Genomic DNA, 23,101 nt, shown 5'->3' on the forward strand with positions numbered 1-23,101 from the left:
CAGCCTGCAGTGCCGGCATCTCATATGGGCGCTGGCTTGGGTCCTGGCTGCTCTACTTTCAATCCAGCTCTCTGCCTATGGCTGAGGAAAGCAGTAGATGGCCCAAGTCCTTGGATCAGCACAGCTCTGGCTGTTGCAGCCATCTGGGGAGTGAACCAGCAGATGGAAGACCTCTCTTCTGCCTCTGCCTCTCTGTAACTCTGCCTTTCAAATAAATAAGTAAATAAATCTTTAAAAAAAAAAAGCCAGGAACTCTATCTGGGTCTCCCACAAAGATGGCAGGAACCCAAGCACTTGGGTCATTTTCTGCTGCCTGCCAGATGCTTCAGAGCAGGGAGCTGGATAAGAAGCATGGACTAGCATAGACACTAGTGTAGCAGGTTAAGCTAATGCTTGGGACACCTCATCCCTTATAAAAGTGCCAGTTCGAATCCCAGCTACTCTGCTTCCAATCCAGATTCTGTCTAAAGCATTCTGGGAGGCAGCAGATGATGGCTCAAGTGCTTGGGTCCTTGCCACCCACATGGGAGACCTGATGGAATCCCTACCTCTTGTCTTCAGCCAGGGCCAGCCTGGCTATTGCAGGCATTTAGGGAGTGAACCAGCGCATAGGAGATGTGTTGGGGACTGGCGCTGTGTTGTAGCAGCTAAAGCACCGCCTGTGATGCCGGTATCCCATGTGGGTGCTGGTTTAAGTCCCGATTGCCCCACTTCCAATCCAGCTCTCTGCAAATTTGCCTGGAAAAGCAGCAGAAGATGGCCCAAGTGCTTGGGTCCCTGCATCCCCATGGAAGACCCAGAAGCATCTCCTGCTTCTTGGCCTCAGATTGGCCCAGCTTTGGCCATTGCAGCCATCTGGGGAGTAATTTAATATTTATTATTTGAAAGAGTTTACAGAGAAGGAGATCTTCCATCCACTGGTTCACTCCCCATATGGCCACAACAGCCAGAGCTGGGCTGGTCCAAAGCCAGGAGCTTCTGTGTCTCCCGTGTGGGTGGCAGGGGCTGAAGCACTTGGGCCATCTTCTGCTGCTTTCCCAAGGACATTGGCAGACCTAGATCAGAAGTGGAGCAGCGGAGTCTCAAAGTGGCACCCCTATGTGCTGCTGGTGTTGCAGGTGGCAGCTTTACCCACTATACCATAACATCGGCTCCTATTTTATTTTTAAATATTTTAAAGATATTTGTTTGAAAGGCAGAGTTACACACACACACACACAGAGAGAGAGAGAGAGAGAGAGAGAGAGAGAGAGAGAGAGAGACAGAGGTCTTCATCTGCTGGTTCACTCCCCAAACAGCCACAATGACCAAGGCTGGGCCAGGCTGAAGCCAGGAGTAAGGAACTTCCCCAGGTCTCCCATGCAGGTGCAGGGGCTCAAGCATTTAGGCCATCTTCTGCTGCTTTCCTAGGAGCATTAGCAGGGTGCTGTGTTGGAAGTAGAGCGGCTGGGAGTCCAAGTGGCACCAATTTGGGATGGCAGCGTCACAGGCAGTGGCTTAACCCACTATGCCACAGCGCTGGCCCCATGCTACTTAAGTCACTGCTATGTCTGTTTCCTGTCAAAATGAAAAATCCCAGTTTGCCTGCTCTTTTGTGGCTGCGGTCGCATGTTCTCCGCAGGTGAGCAGGACGCTGTCTCCGTGTACCGGCAGTTGGGCCTCTTCCTTTGCAGCCTGGCTGACTTTCAGTGCTCTGTGCCCCCGTCAAGGGTGGGGTTTCCCGGCTTCTCTGTGTGCCTGCTGGTTTTGGAGCGCCTGTCAGGCTTTGGGCTTTTTTCCTTGCGTGCTGGGGATGTCTGGACTCCCGGGTGCATCTGTGAGCTGTTGAGTGGCAGGGAAATGGTATGGGCCTTTTGAGTTTGGCTTGGAAGATGAGCAGCGTGGGGGCTGGAGCTGCTGCGGCTAGGCCCTTCTGAGTGCTCTGCTTGATGCAGGCTGTGTGCTGGGCAGACTTCCTTTTCCTCGCTTGGGCGGGTCCCCTCCCAGGCCTGGAGCGGTTTCCTGGTGGGCTCATCCTCATCAGGGGTCTGCTGAATGCTTGCGTGGGACCCGCTGGGGATGTCCAGGCTTCAGTGTCTGTAGCGCTCTGCTGTCTGCCCTGTAGAAACTCTGACCCAGCACCTCCCTCCTACTCTGCAGGTGTCAGCTCCCAGCTCCAGCAAGCAGCTCACTCTGCCACTCTCACTGCCTCCCGTCCCTCTCCTTTCGCTCCTGATTTGTATTTCACAGATGTTAATTATTGCTGAATACACGGGGACTCTCTTACAACTGCTCTGCTAACCCTCATTCTCCCATTCTGCTGTTAACAGATCCTACTCATTTCCCAGGGATAATTTGGCCCCCTGAGGTGAAAACGTGGCCTTGCTTTTCCCTTTCGCATGATTTCTGCAATCGCACGTGGGCAACATTTTACCCCACCTGCCAGTCATCTGTCGGGCTGGTTCTGTGCACAGTCATCCTTGCACTTGCCTTTGTCCGGGCCTGCACCCTGCCCGTGCGTCACATACCTTTCTCCGTGTTTATGCCCTATTTTTGTTTGATTATACTTGTCTGTGAATGCAGGTGACGTTATTCAGATGCCTCGTTTTAGGCAGACACCTGGTTACTGGTTACCACCCCTAGAATCTGCTTGTCTTCCTCCAGTCCTTCGCAGGTGTCACTCCCTCAGAGAGCCCATGACCTTGCTCTCAGCTGAGTCGCCCAGATGCCATGCTCCCAACTTGGCCCTGCTGCCACAGGCTGCAGTGTGAGGCTGCCAAGTGTATCAGATGCAGACTTCACCAGAGCAGTAAGGGGTTGCCCCATGTAAGGTGACAGGTGCTCCTGGAACTGCTTGGTGGGATCTCCCGCATGGCGAATTGGCTGACCGGGGCCAGGGCAGAAGCCGGGTGGTGGGGGAGCTGGCATCCAGGCAGGAGACAGCAACACCTGCGTTGTGAGTGAGGCAGCGCAGGGCGGCAGGGAGCAGACTTGAGGATATGTCACAGGCAGAGCCGCCAGTGTTTGCTGATGGTTCAGGCACACTCCTGCCCTTGCTCACTTTTTTTTTTTTAATATTTATTTATTTGAAAGGCAGAGTTATACAGAGATATATCTCCTATGCACTGGTTAACTCCCCAGATGGCCAAGGCTGGGCCGGTCCAAAGCCAAGAGACTCCATCTGAGTTTCCCACATGGGTGTGGGGGCCCCAGCTACAGAGAGGGAGAGACAGAAAGGTCTTCCATCCGCTTGTTTACTCCCCAAATGGCTGCTACGGCCAGAGCGGTGCCGATCCAAAGCCAGAAGCCAGGAGCTTCTTCCAGGTCTCCCACGCGGATGCAGGGGCCCAAGCACTTGGGCCATCCTCCACTGCCTTCCCAGGCCACAGCAGAGAGCTGGCCTGGAAGAGGAGCAGCTGGGACTCGAACCAGTGCCCACATGGGATGCTGGCACCGCAGGTGGCTCAGCCCACTACATTGCTCACATTCTCAGCAAGCAAGAGCTCCACCCACATGCCCCAAAGACAAAGCCACACATGAACTCTGTTTTCCCACCATTTAATTAGGAAAGAACATTATGCGAACAAAGAAAAACTCATGCAACAAAAGAGGAGAGGACTGGGAAGCACAGAGAGGGCCGGGTTGCTCAGAGGAGGCAGAAGACACAGAGCAGTAAGGCACCGCCGCCTCAGCGCCTCGGGGCGGGCACGGACAGGGCAGTGGGCCTGAGGGGTGCAGGCGAATGCAGACAACACTGAGGACATTTGGCAGCAGGGCCAGGAAGAGGACGGTTCTGGAGCCCCGGGCCCAGGCCAGGCCCCCGCACAAGGCTGGTTAGAGCCGTGCTGGTGCTCAGAGGGAACAGGGCCCCAGGAGAAGGACAGGTCTGGCCCCTGAGACGCTGGGACCGCCACGCTGCAGCCCAGGGTGGCACAGCCAGAGTCGGAGGCAGCTTCAGATCCGTCAGCACTGAGGCCCTGCTTGGGACAGGGTGAGCTGCTAGACCCTGGGCCGAGGCTAGCACTGTCACCAAGGAGCCAGCACGACTCCAGGGCAGAAGGTAAGTGAGGTTGGCAACATCCCTTGGGGGCACATTTGTACAGAGGCAGACAGTGAGGGCGAATTCAATGCAATAAATAGGCGGTTGGGGTATAAATAGCAAGGGGGAGGGGCTGGCCCAAGACCTCGGGGTGCAAGGGCTGGAGGGTGGGGGTATTGCTGCTGCTGGATGGGGGCGCTGGTCCTGTCACCCCGTCCTCCCGCAGGGCCCAAAGCAAGGCACTAACGAAGGGGGCCCAGCTGTGCCGGGGGCACCTTGGCCCGGCGCCCGCCCCCAGAACACCTGACACGGGGCGCAGCCCAGGACCTGCGCTGGGAGCAGCCACTCCGCGTGCCAGAGGACAGCCCCCTCGCCGCCGGATCTGCAGCTCTCAGCTGTCACTGGACACGAGGCTGATGATGTGCTCCAGCTTGTGGCGCAGCCTGTGCTTCCGACAGGACGCGTCTCGGTCCAGAGCGGTGAGGATCTGGGGGAGAAGAGGGCCCTGGGGCTGGGCTGTCCGGGGCCGCCCGGCCCAGCCCACTGCACCCTCACACAGCACGGGGTTCAAGTGTGTTCTCTTCCCTAGGGCCGTGAAACACACCGGCTTTCCTGGATACCAGCCCCCTCCAAGGACAGCTTCCTTCTGTCCACAGCTGGGGCACAGCCCGTTCCAAGTGCGGCCAGGGCTCACTGTCCCCACTGCCCTTTCCCAGTCCCTCCTGACCCGCACTGCCCCATGCAGCCTCTCCACGACCTCGTGGCCAGACTCAGGGAGCTGCGCTGTGGCGACGGCATCTTCCTCCGCTGGCAGAGCCCGTCACCCCTCCTCTCGGACCCGTGAGGATCGCAGGACGCCAGGAGGTGCTGTTGGGTTCCCTCCCACCTGTCCCGGCTGCCCCTGCTTCCCTCTGCCCACGGAGCGTCCCACAGGCCCAGGGCTCAGCGCTCAGGCCGCCTCTCCCTCAGCACCCACCACGGTCTCCCATCTTGAGCCCAGCTAGGCTCAGGGCTTTCACGGCCATCTATGGGCTCACAAATGTGTGTCTGTGGCTCCACCCGTTCCCCACTGCATAGCCCGTGTGCAGCTGCCTGCCTGCCACCTCCCATCACGTGGCTGTAGCCTGGCAGCTGGGTGCTACCACCCCAAGTCCATGTAGTCTGCCGTGATGCCACTTCTCCCACCCGTGCTCACGGGGCTCGAGTTTTCCCCGGGGCTTTCCCACTTCCCAGGGAAGGCCTGCATGCTCTGAAGAGATCTGAGATCTGCCCTGACCCGCCATAGGTCTGTCCCCCCTCCCCGTCCTCTCCCAGTGGCTGAGATGAAAAACCCCAAAGTTGCCCCGGCTCCTCGCTTCCTCCTGTGGCCCACGGGCAATCCCTCAGCTAAAAATACATCCTGAAGTTCATACTTAATCAGAAACCTCATGACCCTACCGATGTCTGCCCCCTCCACTCCTCCCTGGCACCATGCACCTGCAGTTCCACCTGACACCCCAGCCCAGCAGGAACTGGGACTCTGGCCCCTTTACAGAGTTCCCAGTAGGAACTCTATACTCCAGCCACTGGCTTCATGCCTGGCCCCTCAAATGCTAGCCCCAGCACCTGGTCAGGAGATGGGCTCCAGGTCCCCACTGTCCTTTCCATCACCCCCACCAAGCAACGGGGCCTGAAGGGGCAGCACATACCTCCTGGCGATACTTGGTGACATAGAAGTAGAGTTCGCTTAGTGCGCTTAGGACGTTGAAGTCACTGGCATGGAGGCGGGATTGCTCTACCAGGTAGGCATCCATGTCCTGGTCACTGATGGAAGCCATCTTTGAAATGTCTCGGTAATACCTGTTGGGACCCTGAGTCAGTCCCTCAGGCACACGCCACGAGAGCCAAGTGCCTGCCTTTGTCCCCTCGCCCGCGGCTCCGCCTCCTCTCAGGGCCCACCTCTCCACCCAGCTCTTGTAGTTGGGGATGTCCTTGGCGTAGAGCAACTTGTTGGAGGGAGAGTCCTTGCCCAGGCGATGCTCGGACGTGGAGCAGGAGTCCATGAAGGTCTGGGCCACCACCGACAGGCAGGCGTCCGTGATGCTGCTCTTGTGAATGTCGAACACGAACTGAGGGTTCTTGATCACGTTCACCCAGAAGCGCAGGGGCAGGCTGCATGGGGGGACACATGTGCGTGGCTCCCAAGATGCTCCTGGGAGCCCCTCCCTCCCACCCCTCCCCTTCCTATCTTTGTCCTGTCTGGCTGGTTCATGTCATGCTCAGGAAAACAGTCTGTTCTGTCTTTTTTTTTTTGACAGGCAGAGTGGACAGTGAGAGAGACAGAGAGAAAGGTCGTCCTTTGCCGTTGGTTCACCCTCCAATGGCTGCCGCGGCTGGCGCGCAGCGGCCGGCGCACCACACTGATCCGAAGCCAGGAGCCAGGGGCTTCTCCTGGTCTCCCATGGGGTGCAGGGCCCAAGCACTTGGGCCATCCTCCACTGCCTTCCCGGGCCACAGCAGAGAGCTGGCCTGGAAGAGGGGCAACCGGGACAGAATCCGGTGCCCCGACTGGGACTAGAACCTGGTGTGCTGGCGCCGCAAGGCAGAGGATTAGCCTATTGAGCCACGGTGCCGGCCAACAGTCTGTTCTTTAAGTTTTTGCTGGACTGCAGGCAGTAAGAAATAAGAATACAGGTCTGTTGTACTCTTAGCAGGTGCTGGTCTCCCCTGCAGCTTCCACTGCCACCGCCAGGGCCAAAGCCGCCGGGTACCTCTGCCCTGCGCAGGGCCGCAGCAGGCACGTAGCCACGTCTCAGTGCTGCTGCCCTCACTACCAGCACCTCACCTGCCCCAGTGTCCAGCAGAGTCTGCCTTCTTGGCCAAGTCATGCTGTCTTTTCCTGACAGTCACCCTGCCCCACAAGACCCGGGTCTTGGCTAAGCCACAGCTCCTTCTAGCACGGGGTAGTACCAGTTGCTCTTCCAGGTGTGGCGCACGTCAGGGTCACTGATCTGGCGCTGGTCAGCCTGCTCATCCAGGAAGTCAAACATGTACTTGATGGCCAGGGGCAGGGCTGAGCCCCGGTGGGCCGTGCTGAACACTGTCTCAAAGAGGTCATCCACGAACTTCTGCAGCGTGCCCTGTGGGAAGATAGCCAAGGCAGCACAGAGAGGCTCGGCAAAGAGCGGGGCTGCCCTGTAAGGGCCAGTGTGTCTGAGGCAGACCTGGCCTTGACCTTAGGCTGGGAATTCCTGCAGCAATGGCCTTCAGAGAGGCCCACTGGCTCCCAAGCACCCAGGGTGAGGGCCAGCCTAGAAGGCATCTGTGCGGAGGCCCAGGTGCTATGGGGACGCACCCCCTACCTTGGTGGCTAGCAGCCGCGTCAGATAGATCTCTGAGACCATCTTGCTGCCACGGTCCCCTTCCCGGTGGTCAGCGTGGTCATGGTTCTTCACCAGGTGCCACAGCTTGGTGCCCGTCTCCTGGTCAGGTGTGATCATGGGTGCCCGCGAGCGGAGGCTGTCAGGGCTGCTGGCCGTGCGGAGCAAGCTCTCTGGGGCGCAGGAAAGGCTGAGGTCACCAGGGCCACGAGGGATTGCCCAGCCTCTTCCCCATCCTCTCCCAGGAGCCCCCACCTGCTCTCGCTGCCCACCCTACTTCTAGACCCGACCCGAGGAGACACCTGCCGAGGGCATGGTCCAGCAAGGCTTCCAGAGCTGAGGCATGTTCCTACATGGGGGAGCCCCAGGATGCCTTATGCAGCCTGCAGGGGCACAGGGCCAGCGAGGCCTCTGCGCTGGGGACACCTACCATAGCGGCTGAGGGAGCGGGTAAAGGTGAAGGAGTTGGCCATGTTGTAAGCAGACACTTGTTTGGGCACCAGTGCTACCAAGGAACCATCTGTCACCTGGAGGCCCCAGAGAGAGAGAGAAGGAACAGTGCAGGAAGCCCAGAATCCCAAGGGCCACCCCCAACCCAGAGTTTTCAGTGTGCACATGGGTACCACTGGAGGCCCCACGAGAAGGGCCTGGAAGTGAGGAACGAGGACTGGGAGCAGCCAGAGCCACTGGCTTCCGGGTGCTCCTGGGGTGAATGGGCGTCTAGCCCCTCACCTGGTAGTGGGCCAGGGAGTTGACCCTCTTCCAGTCACACTCGATCTTGGTAGTGACGTCTTCATCCTGGAGAATGATGCGGGCCATGCGGCCCTGGCGCCACTCTGCGGGCCACAGACAGTCCTTGAGCTCATGCCCGGCACCCCCACCCCGAGACCCTCGGCCCATCCTTCTTCGAGGACCGGGCTCAGGTGGGGAGCAGCAGAGACGGCCGCTGGAGGCTGTGGGCAGCAGAGCAGGAGGAGGAGGCCTCACCCAGGTCCATGTCCTCTGCTTTAGGGCGCTGGGAATACGGGATGCCTTTGTACACAGTGTCCAGCAGCTTGTCTTTGGCCTGGGTAATGCTGTCGCAATTGAGAACCTTCACTGGGACCTGGGCGCTACCCTCGCTCTCCGGGCACACACAGTGCAGCGTCTAGAGGTGGAGGGGCATGGCAGAGTTGGTTCGGGGCGAGCGCCCTCCCCACGGCCATGCCTCTTGGCCCCAGGCTCACCAGCGTCTTGTAGTCGATCTGCTGGCGGATGAGCTTGTCCTCGCTTAGGGAGTAGCGCGCCTCGCCCGTGATGGCGTCAATGGGGCCCTTCTCCATCTGCTGCTTGATGGCGCAATACAGCAGGAAGAGCGGCTCCCCGGCACACTCCTGCAGCCAGGGCGGGGGCATGGCTTGCTGCGTGCCTCGCGGCCGGGTGTCCCCTGACGTCCCCTCCCTTACTGCCCGCCCACCCACCAAGCGCACCTTCAGAAACTTATGCAGCAGGAACGTGAACCAGTTAGTAAGCATCTTCTCAGCTACCGACTCGGTCCTAGGGCAGGACACGGGGCCTCAGGCCGAGCCTAGCAAAGGCGGGGCTCGGCCGAGGGGCGGGGCCGTGCAGGGCTGCAGAGGACGCACCTGCGCAGTAGCAGCTTTGGGTGGTTCTTGCTCTCCAGGTTTTTCTCTATGAGGTCAGCGAGCAGTTGCTTGAGCAGCCCCGTGGCATAATCGAGGCGGCTCTGCAGGGCCACCATGGTGAGTGAGGCCACAGTGCCACGGTCGCGCATGGAGAAGCTGCTCTGGGCCTCCAGTGTATGGATGAAGGTGAGCACGAAGGCGCGGCTGTGCAGCAGCTGCCCAAAGAGGCGCAGGGCCTTCTCGACATTGGGGGGGGTCTGTGGGGAGCAGCGCGGGTCTCAGAAGGTGGGATAGGCCCCGGGGGCAGTGGGCAATGGGCAGGCCAGGAGGGACTCACATCCAGCTCCTTGAGCACGGGGTGGGCCTCGATGCCGGGGAAGAGCACGCGCACAGCATAGGTCCTGTAGTCCAGGAAAGGGATCTGTACCCCATCCATGTGGTTGGTCAGTTCATTGATATCGGTCTGCAGCTCTGCAAAAGCTGGGGACAGGCGGAGCGGTGAGCTGAGCAAGACCAAGGAGGCCCCCGGCCCCATGCCCTGCACTATACTCCCCTCCCCCCCAATCCCAGGCACCTTCCTTGCATTCCAGGGCCACACGGGACTCCAGGTTGTCCATCTGCAGCTGCAGGCGCTTGAGTGTGCGGTCTGCATCCTGAGTCTTGCGCTTGTAGGCAACCAGCACCGCGGTGATGGCCAGCAGCAAGAACCCGCCCCCTGCCGCCAGCCCCACCATGGCGGGCAGCGTCAGCGCCCGCTCGGCAGTGATGTGCAGCGTGCCCAGCCAGAACTCCAGGCCGCCCACCAGCACCTGCGGAGACAGGCCTGGGGTGAGCCCTACCCCATGCCCACTTGCAGTTGCCCCGGAGGCTGGCCCATCGCCCACCTACCATGACAGGCTGCCGGCCAGTCTGGCTGGGCGAATCGCACAGCAACTGCGTGTCCGAGACCGTGAGCGCGCACGGCTGGCCTCCGATCAGCACCGTGTAGTTGAGGCGGGAGCTGCCGGCTGCTGCAGGGATCAGGTTCTTGCCCTGGGGGTGGGAGCGCAGCTCAGTCTGGGGCTCCACCTCCCTTCCTCTCCCCTCCCCTGCGGACCTCACTCCACTGGCACCTTCAGCACCACGTGGGAGCCAGGCTTGACGTCCAGGACGCCGGAGGGCCCCAGGGGCTCAAAGCTGGGGTCCGGGTAGTAGGTGAAGGATGAGCGGTTGAGGGAGCGGGCTGTCTGCACGTGGTCCAGCAGGAAGCCAAATTCATCAGGGTGCTCGCCTTGGGCCCGCGGCTGGGGCCGCCCAAGGAAGATGCCGGGGGCCTTACACAGCATGGCAGTGTCATTGATCACCTGGCATGTCTGTGGGGACAAGAATGGGCAGCCCAGCACAGGAAGCCATGGGCAGCAGGGTCAGGTGGGGGAGGGCGGCTCGTACTCACATTGGTGGTCTCAATGCCACGGTACTTGGCCCGCACCCGGGGCTCCTGGACTGTGAGCAGGTGAGTGCCACTCACAGTGATGGCGGTGCTCCCACTGGGGGCAAGGGCAGGGTTTTCAGGCTCTCTCCCCCATCGCCCCTCCCACCCCTCCCCGACCCTGGAGCGGCCCCTCCCCCCAGAGGCGACTGGCAGGTACTCAAAGGAAGCTCAAGGCCGAGGTTCCCAGAGGCTTACTTGATGATGCTCCAGGTGGGCTCCAGGCGAGTGACAGTGGGATCCTGGGTGTAGGTGTAGATGACCCCAGGGCTGGAGATGTTGGCACGGTCAATGGCGAGCGTGATGGGGGCCTGGCTAGGGCCCTGAGTGGAGCCGGGTGAGATACACACGATCGCCTCGGCGTCTCTCCTATGTGGGCAAGCGTAGTGCTTGGAGCACGTGGGCCCCTGAGCTGCCCTGCCCCCACAGCCACCCACCCAGTGCACAGCCTGAGGCTGGTGGGGCCCCGAGCCACCTCACAAACTGGCACTCGCCGTCTCTCACGGTCACTGTGACTCTGCTGCCGGCATTCAGAGAGCTGCCAGAGATGGTGAGGCGTGTGCCCCCCGAAGCCGGGCCCCGACTGGGGCTCACACGGTCAAACGTCGGGGTCTGGGGGAGAAGCAGTCACGAGGGGTGAGAGGGGCCAGCCTGCTGCTGGGGAGAGGGGGCGGGGAGGGGCCGGGGGAACAGGCCACGCACCACAAAGCTGTAAAGCTGCTCCGACTGCGTGCGGAAGTCAGCAGAACAGTCGCCTACGCACAGCTCAGCAGGCCCTGGCGGCGGGCTGGGGACCAGCGACTCCTCCATCTCACACACAATCCTGGAGGTGAGAGGCGGTCACGGCCAGCCGGCCCCAAGGGACCCGGCCGCCCACGTGGCCACACTCACCTCTCGGCACTGATGTACTCGGTGGGGATGGAGTTGCAACGGACACCTGCCACCCGCAGGCCCACCTCCCGGGAGGCCAGGCCCAGGTTCTCGCCCACGATGGTGACCCGGGTGCCTCCTTCCTTGGGCCCCATGAGCGGGTGGATCTGCACAGGAAGATGGCAGGTGAGGGTCAGTTCATGCTCCTGGGTGCCCTGTGGGTGGGCGGGGCCGGGGGCTGACCTGGGCAATGCGGGGGTGGCTGCACCGGGCACCCTTCTGGCTCGGGTGCATCCAGTTGGTCTTGGGAGCCGGGCAGTGGGCTCGCAGTTGGCACCTGTGTTCCGAGATGCACCAGCCACAGTTGAAGCGGGGGTCGGCCTTGAGGCAGAGGCCGCAGCTGGCCCGCTGGGCCCAGCACTTATACAAGAGGGCTGCAGACAGAGGGGACATCGCTGACGGAGGCGGCGGGGTACTGGTGCCGCACGCCTGCCCCGTGAGGCAGACTGCTCAGCCCCCGCTGATCCTCATGCTCACCTCGGAAGCTGGGAGGCTTGTCAATGGGGAAATCGCCATCCCAGACCACGGAGAAATCCAGCTCGGTGTCACCATACTCATCACCATCGTAGGAGTACTGTGAAACAGGGCCCCATGACCTCAGCTACGGTGAGCAGCCCTCGCCCCGAGATTCGTGCCGATCACTGCATCTCCCAGCCTCGGGCCGCCCCAACAGGCTTGTAGACCAGCACTGTCCCCTCGCCCGGCCTGCTCGCCTCGCCACGGCAGGAGCGGCGCAGGCCTTACCGAGGCGTTCTGGCACTGCACGCTGCTGCTGTTGAAGCGCACGGCGGGCACCCGCTGCTGCCGCCCCTGCACCCGCAGCACGCACTCGTAGTTCTTCTGGCCTGACTGCGGCTGAGGCAGGTTCTTGGCCCGCAGGGTGAGAGGCTGCATGACGCCGACTGGGATCAGGAGGTCCCCGCTGGGCAGGAGCTCAGGGCAGCCCTGGGGGGGGGGGGCATCTGTCAGCTGCAAACGAGGAGACCAAATGCCGAAAGGCCAGGGGCCAGCCCGCGCAGAGCCCAGCGCCTCACCTCCGGGCTGTGGACCCTGCCCTCCTGGAAGGAGCACTCGTGGGGGTGGCTGGTACACACGTGGCGGTACTTACACCAGTGGCAGGGGTAAGCACTGCCAACGCAGGACATGCACCTGGCGGAAGGTAGAGCCTTCAGCACTGCCCTCCCCACCCCTCCGAGAATCCACGCAACAAGGCCACCTGCACCGCCCACCAGGGGATGTGGGGACACCGGCCCAGGGCTGAGGGAGGCCACCGGCCAGCTCTGCTGTCCCACAGGCCCCTCTGTCCCGTGGGGTAAGTACTCACGACTGCAGGACGCTGCAGTTGTAGAAGACAAAGTCAGCCCCGGCAAACCTCACACCGGTCTCCTTGGAGAGCAGCTGCAGCCGCACGGTGCGTGTGGCCCCTGTGACAAGCCCAGGGAGGCCTTGAAGCAGCCGGCGGCAGGGAGCACCCCCTCCACGAGACCCCCTCCCACTCCAAACTCAGCCCACTGACCATGCCCCCTGGTAAGCGCCTGGAGCTCCTGGAGAGAGGGGGAGGTGCAGCGCAGCTCGCCGGAGGGCAGCAGGGTGGCTTCACTCTCCGCTGCCTCCTCGAAGGCGCAGCTCACGCCCGCGCTGAGGTCTGGCACGTTGCGCATGGCTACAGTCAGCTGGGGGAGGCAGAGGGTTCAGGGCAAGGCGTACCCCCGGCAGGGCTCACGCGGGCCCCGGCACACCTCCATGCCACTTACCTGCACCCCAGCTGATGTCACCGACACATTGTTGGGCCGCACGCGCACCTGGACGCACTTGCTCAGCTCCTCCGCAAAGCCACGTGGGGCTGAGGCACCCGGACAGGCCCCTTCCCGGCAGCACCTGCGTGGAGTCAAGCCAGAGCTGTCCCAACACTGCCGCAAAGGGAAAGAGCAGGGGACGGCCTGCCCAGCTGACAATGCCAGGCAACAGCGTGCCTCAGCCTCATCCCCTGGGGTCTGAGTGACGTCACTCAGGGTGGAGGTTCCGCTCATTAGCTGGAGAAAGCAGAGCAGGACTGGAGGGGGAGGCTGCCAGGGCGCAGCTGGGGAGAAGTGGGCACGACACATGGGACTGGCTCCTGCCTGGCGGGCCCACTCCTCCCGGATCCCTGCAGCTCCACAGAGCCTGCGCCTGCTGCCCTCACCTGTGCTGTAGCACACACCAGCCGCAGTGTGGGTCTCCTGAGCCCAGGCAGGCCTCACAGCTCAGGTACTGCTCACAGGTCTCCACCGGGAGCTGGCTCACCTGGGGACAGCCACACGTCAGCACCCGGCGCACGCCCGCCCCCTCACCCACCGCCACCCACCGCGGGCCCACCTGCTTCTCACTCAGGAGGTAGATATGCCGATGGTCAGGGCTGAAGAGCAGGTCCCGCAGGATGGGGCTGCCGTCCACCACGGGGACCGTCTCATAGAGGTGGGCATCCTGGGAGCTGTCGACCCGCACCTGAGCCACAAGACCAGCCTGAGGCCATTGCAGCTGCCTGCGCCCAGGCCACCCTCCTCCTGGGCTAGGGACTTTCTAGCTGCTGGGAGAGCTGAAGTCAGGGCCTGGTTAGGCTCAGCACTGGGACTGCAGAGGCCAAGGGAAGGAGGGTGGGCGAAGAAACTGCTCCCAGGAGGTGGAGACAGCGAGAGTCATGTTGCTTAAAGCCAGGGGCACGGGGGAGCAGGGGTGACAGTGGATGACGGACTATGGGACTTTTAAGAATAATGAAAATGTCTTGGAATGAGACACTGGTAATGCTTGTACAGCACTGACTTTGGCGCTGCCCATGGCTGGGTGGCTGGACTGTAGGGAATGTGAGTGACAGCTTTTGCAACTGAAAGTTCCAGAAGCAGAGCAACCCGAGCACAGCATCTTCCTGCAGAAACCCTCCCCGGGGATCGCGCCCATTTGCCAAGACAGCCCTCGCCCTGACTGCTGTCCCTTCAGCACGTGTGAGCTCCCAAGAGCCCATCCCGCCTTCATGCCTGGCCAGCCCCAGTCGCCCCAGTCCCAGAGCAGACGGCTACAGCCCCGTCTCACTCCCCATGGGCAGAAGCACAGTCCCAGTGCCTGTGAGGGAAAGAACACGGATGTGGCTGAGGCTGGAGGGATGGCACGGAGTTAGCGGGGAGAGCGCCGGAGGCGAGTGTGGCCTGTGGCTGGCAGGCTAAGGAGCAGGGTGGCTGCTGGCACAGCATGCCGTGCTGTGTCTGCATCTGCTCCCTCATCCTTCCAACTGAGGACCAAGCGATGGCAGCTCAGCCCCAGCCCCTGCTATCATGGCAGAGAGGGCCCGTAGGAGGTCGGGTGTCTAGTCGCGGGCCACAGTGGGGGCTGGCAGTGGCAAGCAGTTGAGGGGCTATCCGAAGAGCAGGGGAGGTGGCCCTTGCCCCATCCTCCAAGCCCTGTGCAGGGGGCTCCCAGGCCTTGTCCACACGCTCTGCCCCTCACCCCTGTCCCATATCTCAAGAGCCTGGCCTCACTGCCGCCTGTTCTTTTTTTTTTTTTTTTTAAACAGGCAGAGTGGACAGTGAGAGAGAGAGAGAGACAGAGAGAAAGGTCTTCCTTTTGCCGTTGGTTCACCCTCCAATGGCCGCTGCGGCCGGCGCACTGCAGCCGGCCCACTGTGCTGATCCCAAGGCAGGAGCCAGGTCTTCTTCTGGTCTCCCATGGGGTGCAGGGCCCAAGGACTTGGGCCATCCTCCACTGCACTCCCTGGCCACAGCAGAGAGCTGGCCTGGAAGAGGGGCAACCGGGACAGAATCCGGCGCCCCCCATTGCCTATTCTAGTCCCAGCTATTCCACTTCTGATCCAGCTCTCTGCTGTGGCCTGGGAAAGCAGTAGAAGATGGCTCAAGTGCTTTTGGGGCCCCTGCACCTACATGGGAGACCTGGAAGAAGCTCCTTGCTCCTGGCTTCGGATCAGCACAGCTCTGGCCGTGGTGGCCATTTGGGGAGTGAACCAGCGGATGGAAGATCTTTCTCTCTGTTTCTCCCTCTCGCTGTCTGTAACTCTACCTCTCAAATTTTAAAAACGAATCTTTAAAAGAGACTGGCTCCAGCCCCACACGAGAAGGGATCCCGGACCCACCTTTTTCAGACTGCCACTGCGTGTGCCAACGAACACCACGGAGTGCTGGTGGTAGGTGTAGGCGGCCACGCTGGCCATGCCGTCGGTGCTGTCGGCCAGCAGGGGCAGCCCCTCGATCACGTGCAGGCCGCCCAGGGGCTGGTTCAGCACCAGCCCGCAGAAGTTGCCGTTGATCTGCATGGGCTGGTGAGACAGAGGACAGCAACTATGCCCCACGTGCCACCCTGACAGAGGCCGGCGGAGCCCATGTTCCACCACGGAGCAAGGTCTGGGACCCACAGGCCTGACGGCTTGCCCGGACCCCGTGGGACACTGGCAGCTGAGTGGGGGAGAGCAGGGAGGGGCACCGCCTGGGCCTGGTCGGTGGGGACAGGCTGGGAGGCTGTCACCAACAGGAGCGGCCAAGAGGGACAGCCGGGGGGAGGTGGCAGTCAACAAACAGCGTGCCGGGTAGAGACAGGAAGAAGAGGGAGGGCAGACAGAGCACGGGAGAGCTCCGACAAGGAGGCCAGGGCTCAGGGTGAAGCTGCCAGTCGTGGCACAACAGGGCCGGGCGCTCACCGTGTTGATGCAGGGCATCTCCTTGTTCAGCAGCCAGGGCAGGGCCAGCGTGCCCTCCCCACGGTAGCACGACTGGATGCGGCGCCGGATGTGGGCGTTGATGTTGCTGAGGGTGAAGAGGCAGAGGATGGTCTGCCGCGGCGGGCTGGCCCGGTTCTTCTGGCCCTGAGAGAAGATGGTGAAGAGCACGTCCTCGTCGGCCGGCACGCCCAGGGCCTGGGCCAGCAGCGGGCCGGGCTTGGCCAGGTGGGCGCTCTGTACCAGGCGGTACTCCACGCCGTGCCAGGAACAGCCGATGGGGAACTCCACGTACGAGTAGAACTCGGAGTCGCCGGCGCACATGCGCACTATCTTGGACGTGAAGAATTTCTCGCCGGCTGTGTCCAGCAGCGTCTGCTGGGTATCCAGCTGCAACGTCAGGAAGTACACGAAGGAGGCGCTCACAAAGCCGTAGACGTAGTAGATGTCAAAGGCAGGGTACAAGGACAGCGTGTCTGAGGGGATCTTGATCTGCGAGGAGACAAACTCGTCCTGGTACACCTGGGGACCAAGCGGAAAGGACAGCACGGGGTGACACCCTGGGCCCACTCTGCTCTCCTCGGGCACTCAGATGGCACCACCAGCCCAGGCCACAGAGGCATCCGAGGGCAGGGTGCCCGGCCTCTGCCGCTCTTCCACACGGCAGTGACAGTAAGGGGCCAAGCCTCTGGAGCAGGGCTCGCCTCCGAGGGGCAGGAAGGAGGGAAGAGGAGGGGCCCGGCGCATGGCTCACCCACCAGGCTGAACATGTCGGCGCTGTCCTCGTTGCTGATGAGCTTGCGGGAGCTCAGCGTGGGGAAGTACTCGGACTTGCCGTCGACCGCGGTGCCCACGAACAGCTTGCTGGGCCCCTGGTCCTGCTCCACGATGACGCCAGCCATGGAGTCGGGCTCCTGTGCGCCCGACAGGTAGTGCTCCTTGCGGTGGTGCGGCTCCCCCAGCTTAAAGAGGTCGTCGAGGCGCAGGAACTGGCAGATGCCTTGCCACACACTGCCGCAGGCCACCAGGCGGCGGGCCGCATAGTCGATGAGCAGCAGCTTGTTCACGTTGTCTGCAGGTGCCAGGCGGTGGGCACACACGCGCATGCTGGGGGGCGGGTAGCAGTGAGCGTTGTCCTCCACGGGCCCGGTGACATGGGCCCGCAGCTCAGTCAGGTTAGAGGCCAGCTTGAAGACTCGGTTCACGGCACCCACGAACACCTCCCCAGTCACTCGGTGCACGGCCAGGTGAGTGAGCGTGGTGTCTGTCACCACAAAGGCTCGGAAGGACCTGGTGCTGCCCACGCCCCTGCCCACCGTGAGGAAGAACAGCAGGAGGAGGCAGGCAGTGGGCATGGCCGGCAGCTGCACCCGGGACAGGCCTGAGGAGAGAATGGCAATGGGAGGCGCAGGGCCAGGGCCCAAGCCCCGGGCCACCCTCCTCCTGGGGACACGCGGCCCAGGGTTGAGCTCCGTGCCTCAGAGAGCCAGAGCCCCAGATGGTGACAGCGGCTGGGAGAGGAGGGGCCTCCACCAAAGCACATGAGTGAGCAGCAGGCGCAAGCAGGCCTGGGGGCCATCAATCATCCCCCACCCGGGGCTGCTAGGCCACACCCAAGGGGGGGGGCAGCGGAGGCAGACGCATGGGAGCTTCTCCTGCAACTCAGATCCCCAGTACCACCTCCCACAGCTCAGGGTGGCCTGCTGCCCAGAAGAGCAACGATGGGGAAGCCCCAGGCCACAGAGATACCCGGCAATCACAACCAGGCGGGATGGGGGGGTGGGCTGCACTGGCCCCCAGAAGCCCTGCACAGGGGTCTGGGAAATCAAGACCTCAGGCTGAACCCCCAGCCACATCTCCCGCTCCCGGCTCCCGGCCGCAGCTGCCTCCTGGCCCCGAGGGCCTCAGCTGGCTGTCCAGGAGCCTTCTGTCTGGGCTGCCCGCTGCAACACAAAGCCGAGTGGCGCCTGCCCCCACGGCCATGCGCTGAGACAGACGTAAGTCAAGCTTCGCTCAGGCACAGTCAGGCTGATGCCCAGGCAGTCCTGTGCAGCTCTCCTCTGAGATCCAGAGGTTAGCTGGCGAAGGGAAGGTGGAGGGAGTCCCAGGAGCCTTGTGGAAGGGAGTAACACCCCCCAATAGAATCAAGGCCTTGGGGAGATGGGGTGGGGACCACAGGGACAGTGCAGGGACTGGCACTTCGCCCCCAGGCCACACCCAGCCAGTCCCAGGCTGCAAAGACAGCAGAGCAGTGTCGTGGCAGCCAGCGGGGCAGGCTCAGTGCCGATCTCTCGGCGCCTAAACCCCAAGGGAGACAGAAGGTTCTCAGCTTGGGAGGGTGCAAGGAACCAAACCAAGGGAGCACAAAAGAGAGAAAGGGGGAAAAAATGCATCTGCTAGAACAGGGGGCAGGCCCAGCTTGAAACTGCAAAGTTTCAGCTTGGATTGATCATCTCTGGGGCTCTTTTGTCAGGCCTGCCTCCTGGAGCCGTAATGCAACAGCCGGAGAAGAAAGGAAGGAAGGCGAAGGAGAAGGCTGCTTGCACCCTACCCTCACCTCCTCCAATCCCCACAGGAAGATAAGCCTGACAACAGGCTAGGGTCAGGACAGGAGGGAGATCTAGAGCCCAAGACAACCCCCTGCATCCCCACCCCCACCCCTAGTTAAGTGCTAACCTCGGGCATCACAGGCACTCCCAGCCCCTCTGCTACAGCCCTGCCAGTGGTGAGCCCAGAATGAGGCCAGCCCCTGCACAGAGATGCTCAGAGAGAGACATGCGGCCGGCGCAAGCACCCAAAGCTCCCCGCCGTGCTCCTGGCCAGGGTTAACCCTCAGCAGACCTGTGGAGACCTCAATGGATTGGGGTGCCACAAAGGGTCCTGTTAGACCGAGAGTGGGCTCTTGTTGGCCATCCCTACCTGCGCAGCACGGCAGAGGGTCAAACAGACCCGCGTCAGAGGGACAAGAACAGGGTCTAACCCCAGCAAGCCCGACCTGAACCCCCGGACTGCCCGAGCCCTGAGACCCCCAGCGGGTTCCCCCCGCACGGGCAGGGGGCACGGAGGCCACTTACCTGTCCCTCCGCCGCCGCTGGCTTCGGGTGGCCGCCCGCTGGCCACGTGGACGCGCCCCTGAGCCCCACACTGGCCCCGCTGGCGCGCCCCCGCTACCTCGCCTCGCGCCCAGCGCCTGGCGCCCTGCGCGCGCCGCCGCCACCGCCCACACACTGGGCCGGCCCGCGCCAGCCGGGGCCTTTTAAGTCCGGACCGTACCACCGCGCTGGGCGGGGGCGCCCGAGTGGCAGCAAGCATGGGCGTTCCTTCCCGGGGCTAAGGGGCCCGGCACGCAGCGCCGGCCCCCAAAAGGCCGCGGGGGATCCCTACCCACGGATCCGATTCCCTTCGCTTAATGGCCGTGTCCTCGTTACGAGCCTCTCAAGCCCCCCAGCTCCCCGCCCTCTGCCTTGGGCGACCCTGGAACCCGCGCGCGCCCGCGCCACACCCCCCTCGGGCCTGGGGCGCGCGGCCGCCCCGCCCCGTCGAGGCGATCGGAGGTGTGCCTGGGGCCACCTGCTGCCGCTGCGCGGCCTCCTTGTCCTGACCGCCCAGGTGCTTGCCAGCCGAAGCCTCCCGTTCGGTTCCAAGCTCAGCCCTTCGCCCAGTTGGCCACCACGACCCGGTATCACGGGCTTTCATTGCCTTGGTTTCTTTCTCCTTTTCTTTTTAAACAATCTTATGGAGATACAGCTTAGCTACATGTCACCCATTGTAAATGTACAATTCAATAGGAGCCATGGGCAACTATGGCCAGTATCTAATACCAGAACATTTCTGTCATCCCCCAAAGAAATCCTGTACCTGTTAACCTCCACTCGCCATTGCCCCTTAACCCAGCTCCTGGCAACCACTTGTGTACTTTCTGGCTATGTGTTTCTCAGTTCTGGACATCTGAAATAAACGCAATCGTGCAATGTGTTTGTGTCTTCTTTCACTTTGTATAGGTTCGCCCATGTTGTACCCATGATCACTCATGGATCAAGAATCCATTTTACCTTTCTGTCTCTCTCTCTCTCTCACTGTCCACTCTGCCTGTCAAAAAAAAAAAAAAAAGACTCCATTTCTGGGGCCACCGCTGTAGCACAGTGGGTTAAAGCCCTGGCCTGCAGCGCCAGCATCCTATATGGGCACTGGCTATGGATCCAGCTCTCTACTGTGGCCTGGGAAAGCAGTGGAGGATGGCCCAACTCCTTGGGCCCCTGCACCCGCGTGGGAGACCAGGAAGAAGCTCCTGGCTCCTGGCTTCAGATCAGCTCAGCTCTGGCCATTGCAGCCATTTGGGGAGTGAACTAGTGGATGAAATACTCTTTCTCTCACTCTCTCTCTCTCTCTCTTCTTTCTCTCTGCCTCTGCCTCTCTGTAGCTCCACCTTTCAAAAATAAATAAATAAAAATAAATGTTAAAAAAAGACCATTTCTTTGTTATGACCAAATAATATGGCATTGTGTGGGTTTGGCATGGTGGCACAGTGGGTTAAGCCACCACTTGTGGTGCTTGCGATGCTTGCAATGCACATTGGACTGCCGTTTCCAGTCCCAGCTACTCTGCTACCAATTCAACATTCCTGCTAATTCATCTGGATAGGCAGCAAATGACGGCCCAAGTCCTTGGGCCCCTGCCACCCACATGTGAGACCCCAGTGGAGTTCCTGGCTCCTGGCTTTGGCTTGGCCCAGCCCTGGCCATTATAACCATCTGAGGAGTGAACCAGTGGATGGAAAATATCTTTATGTGCCTTTTGAATAATTAAATAATAAGTCTTTCCCAAAAAATTCCATTCATGCATAGACCACATTTTATTTATCCAATGGGCATATATTCTGGTAGTTTACACCTTGTGCCCTCCAACAGTGTATGAGGGTTCCAGTTTCTCCACATACTCTCTAATACTTAAAAAGATTCATTTTAGGGGCCAGTGCTGTGGTGTAGCGGGTAAAGCTGCCGCCTGCAGTGCCGGCATCTCATATGGGTGCCAGTTCAAGTCCTGGCTGCTCCACTTCCAATCCAGCTCTCTGCTATGGCCTGGGAAAGCAGAAGATGGTCCAAGTCCTTGAGCCCCTGCAGCCACGTGGGAGACCCGAAAGAAGCTCCTGGCTCCTGGCTTTGGATTGGCTCAGCTCCAGTCGTTGTGACCAATTGAGTTGTGAACTAGAGGATGGAAGACCTCTCTCTCTCTCTGCCTTTTCTTCTCTGTGTAACTCTTTCAAATAAATTTTTATTTATTTGAAAGACAGAGTTACAGAGAGAGGTAGAGCCAGAGAGAGAGAGACATCTTCCATCCGTTGATTCACTCCACAATTGGCTGCAATGGCCGGAGCTGCACCGATCCAAATCCAGGAGCCAGGTGCTTCTTCCAGGTCTCCCACACAGGTGCAGGGGTCCAGGGACTTGGGCCATCTTCTACTGCTTTCCCAGGACATAGCAGAGAGCTGGATTGAAGTAGAGCAGCCGGGTCTTGAACCGGTGCCCATATGGGATGTAGGCACTGCAGGCGGCAGCTTTACCCACTACACCACAGCACCAACCCCCCCCCCCATACTTCTTAATGTTTAGTATTTTTATTATTATTACAATGTTCATACCCCTGGGACAAAGGTTACCTCATTGCAGTTCTGCTTCCCATTTCTTTGTTGACTAATGATGTTGACCACCTTTTCATAGCATTAGCGGCCATTTCTATGTCCTCTTTAGAGAAATGTCTGACTCCTTTGCCTATTTTTCACTGGCATTTTCTGTTGTTGAAATAGAGAAGTGTTATATATTCTGAGTATTCATCCTTTGTTAGATATTTACTTTACTATATATATATGATTTTCTCTCATTTTGTGAATTCCCTTTTCACTTTTTTTTTTAAAGATTTATTTATTTATTTGAAAGTCAGAGAGGTCCTCCATCCGCTGGTTCACTCCCCAGATGGCTGAAATGGCTGGGTCTGAGCTAGGCTGAAGCCAGGAGCCCAGAACTCCATCGAGGTCTCCCACGTGGGTGCAGGGGCCCAAGTACTTGGACCATCCTCCACTGCTTTCCTAGGTGCATTATCAAGGAGCTGGATCAGAAGTGGAGGAGGTGAGACTTGACCCAGCGCTCTGATATGAGATGCTGGCAAATCAGGTGGCAGCTTAACCCACTGCACCACATCAGCAATCCCACCTACTTGTGCTTTTGTTTGATAAATCATTGCTTAATCCCAGATCACAACAATGTACACATATGTTTACATCTAAACTCTTTATGGTATTAAGCCTTAAACTTAGGTCTCTGATCCATTTGGACCTATTTTCTATATATGTGAGGCTGTGGTCCAAGTTTCTTCTTTTGCATGTGGATATCTAGTTGTCCTAGAGAGACTGTTGGTTCTCAGTTAAGCGGTCTGGGCTTTCTCCTGGAAAACCCAGACTTCAGATGTCTGTGTTTGTTTCTGAGCTCTCATTTCTGTCCCAGTGATCCTTACACCACACCACACGGTCTTGATCACTGTAGCTTTACCTTAAGTGTTCAAACTAGGAAGTATGAAGCCAGGAGCTTCTTCTGGGTCTCCCACATGAGTCCAAGCATTTGGGCCATCTTTCACTGCCTTCCCAGGTCATAAGCAGGTTGCTGGATTGGAAGTGGAACAGCTGGGACTCTAACTGCCACTACACAAGATGCCACTGTCACACACAGCACCTTAACCCCCTGCACATCAGTCCCAGCTCATTTTGCTATGCAAACTTTTGTGGATGAAAAATGAAAACTCTACATTAAAGGTTAATGCCACGGAGATAGCATGTGTGCCGTCTCAGCTCAGCACACGTCCCTGGGACTCCAAGCCTGGGCGGGGACTCAGCAGGGAGGCCAGGTGCAGCCGGGTCATCAGGGGGCTTATTTTCCAGAAGCAGCAGGGCTGACGCTGGCTCCTTCAGAGACCACCCACCAGCGCCTAAGCCGACTGGGCTGTCGTGGCTTCTCA

The 23,101-nt window shown here is 60.3% G+C and overlaps 1 protein-coding gene across 2 annotated transcripts; it reads right to left on the reverse strand.

Moving 5' to 3' along the window:
• Window positions 1-3,533: 3,533 nt before the first annotated feature.
• On the reverse strand, window positions 3,534-19,233 carry PLXNA3 (plexin A3). Of its 2 annotated transcripts, XM_062183386.1 has the most exons (34): window positions 19,171-19,233; window positions 16,855-17,477; window positions 16,340-16,618; window positions 16,079-16,243; window positions 15,518-15,700; window positions 13,756-13,884; window positions 13,583-13,683; window positions 13,155-13,278; window positions 12,917-13,073; window positions 12,725-12,824; window positions 12,435-12,549; window positions 12,145-12,345; window positions 11,878-11,974; window positions 11,584-11,774; window positions 11,362-11,507; window positions 11,173-11,293; window positions 10,946-11,082; window positions 10,669-10,839; window positions 10,435-10,528; window positions 10,115-10,354; window positions 9,891-10,034; window positions 9,577-9,811; window positions 9,340-9,482; window positions 9,003-9,259; window positions 8,847-8,913; window positions 8,604-8,750; window positions 8,365-8,524; window positions 8,110-8,213; window positions 7,808-7,904; window positions 7,360-7,550; window positions 6,968-7,137; window positions 5,957-6,169; window positions 5,707-5,857; window positions 3,534-4,505 (listed from the first exon to the last, which is right to left on the reverse strand). In XM_062183386.1, the coding sequence occupies exons 2-34, from the start codon at window positions 17,449-17,451 to the stop codon at window positions 4,410-4,412; spliced, it is 5,523 nt and encodes a 1,840-aa protein (XP_062039370.1). In that variant the 5' UTR covers window positions 17,452-17,477; window positions 19,171-19,233; the 3' UTR covers window positions 3,534-4,409. The 2 variants fall into 2 exon arrangements, with proteins under 2 accessions (XP_062039370.1, XP_062039369.1); XM_062183385.1 differs by having other exon boundaries at window positions 16,079-16,618.
• Window positions 19,234-23,101: the final 3,868 nt, after the last annotated feature.

The sequence above is a fragment of the Lepus europaeus genome, chromosome X (genome assembly GCF_033115175.1).
Source record: "Lepus europaeus isolate LE1 chromosome X, mLepTim1.pri, whole genome shotgun sequence".
Classification (NCBI taxonomy): domain Eukaryota; kingdom Metazoa; phylum Chordata; class Mammalia; order Lagomorpha; family Leporidae; genus Lepus; species Lepus europaeus.

Excerpts from the sequence above, each read along its gene's own strand:
- PLXNA3 (XM_062183385.1), bottom strand. The coding sequence starts at position 17,451 with ATGCCCACTGCCTGCCTCCTCCTGCTGTTCTTCCTCACGGTGGGCAGG. Across the intron at positions 13,279-13,582 it reads TGGTGTGTGCTACAGCACAG|GTGCTGCCGGGAAGGGGCCT; the intron begins GTGAGGGCAGCA and ends GACTCCACGCAG. Across the intron at positions 8,914-9,002 it reads CCAAAGCTGCTACTGCGCAG|GACCGAGTCGGTAGCTGAGA; the intron begins GTGCGTCCTCTG and ends GTCCTGCCCTAG.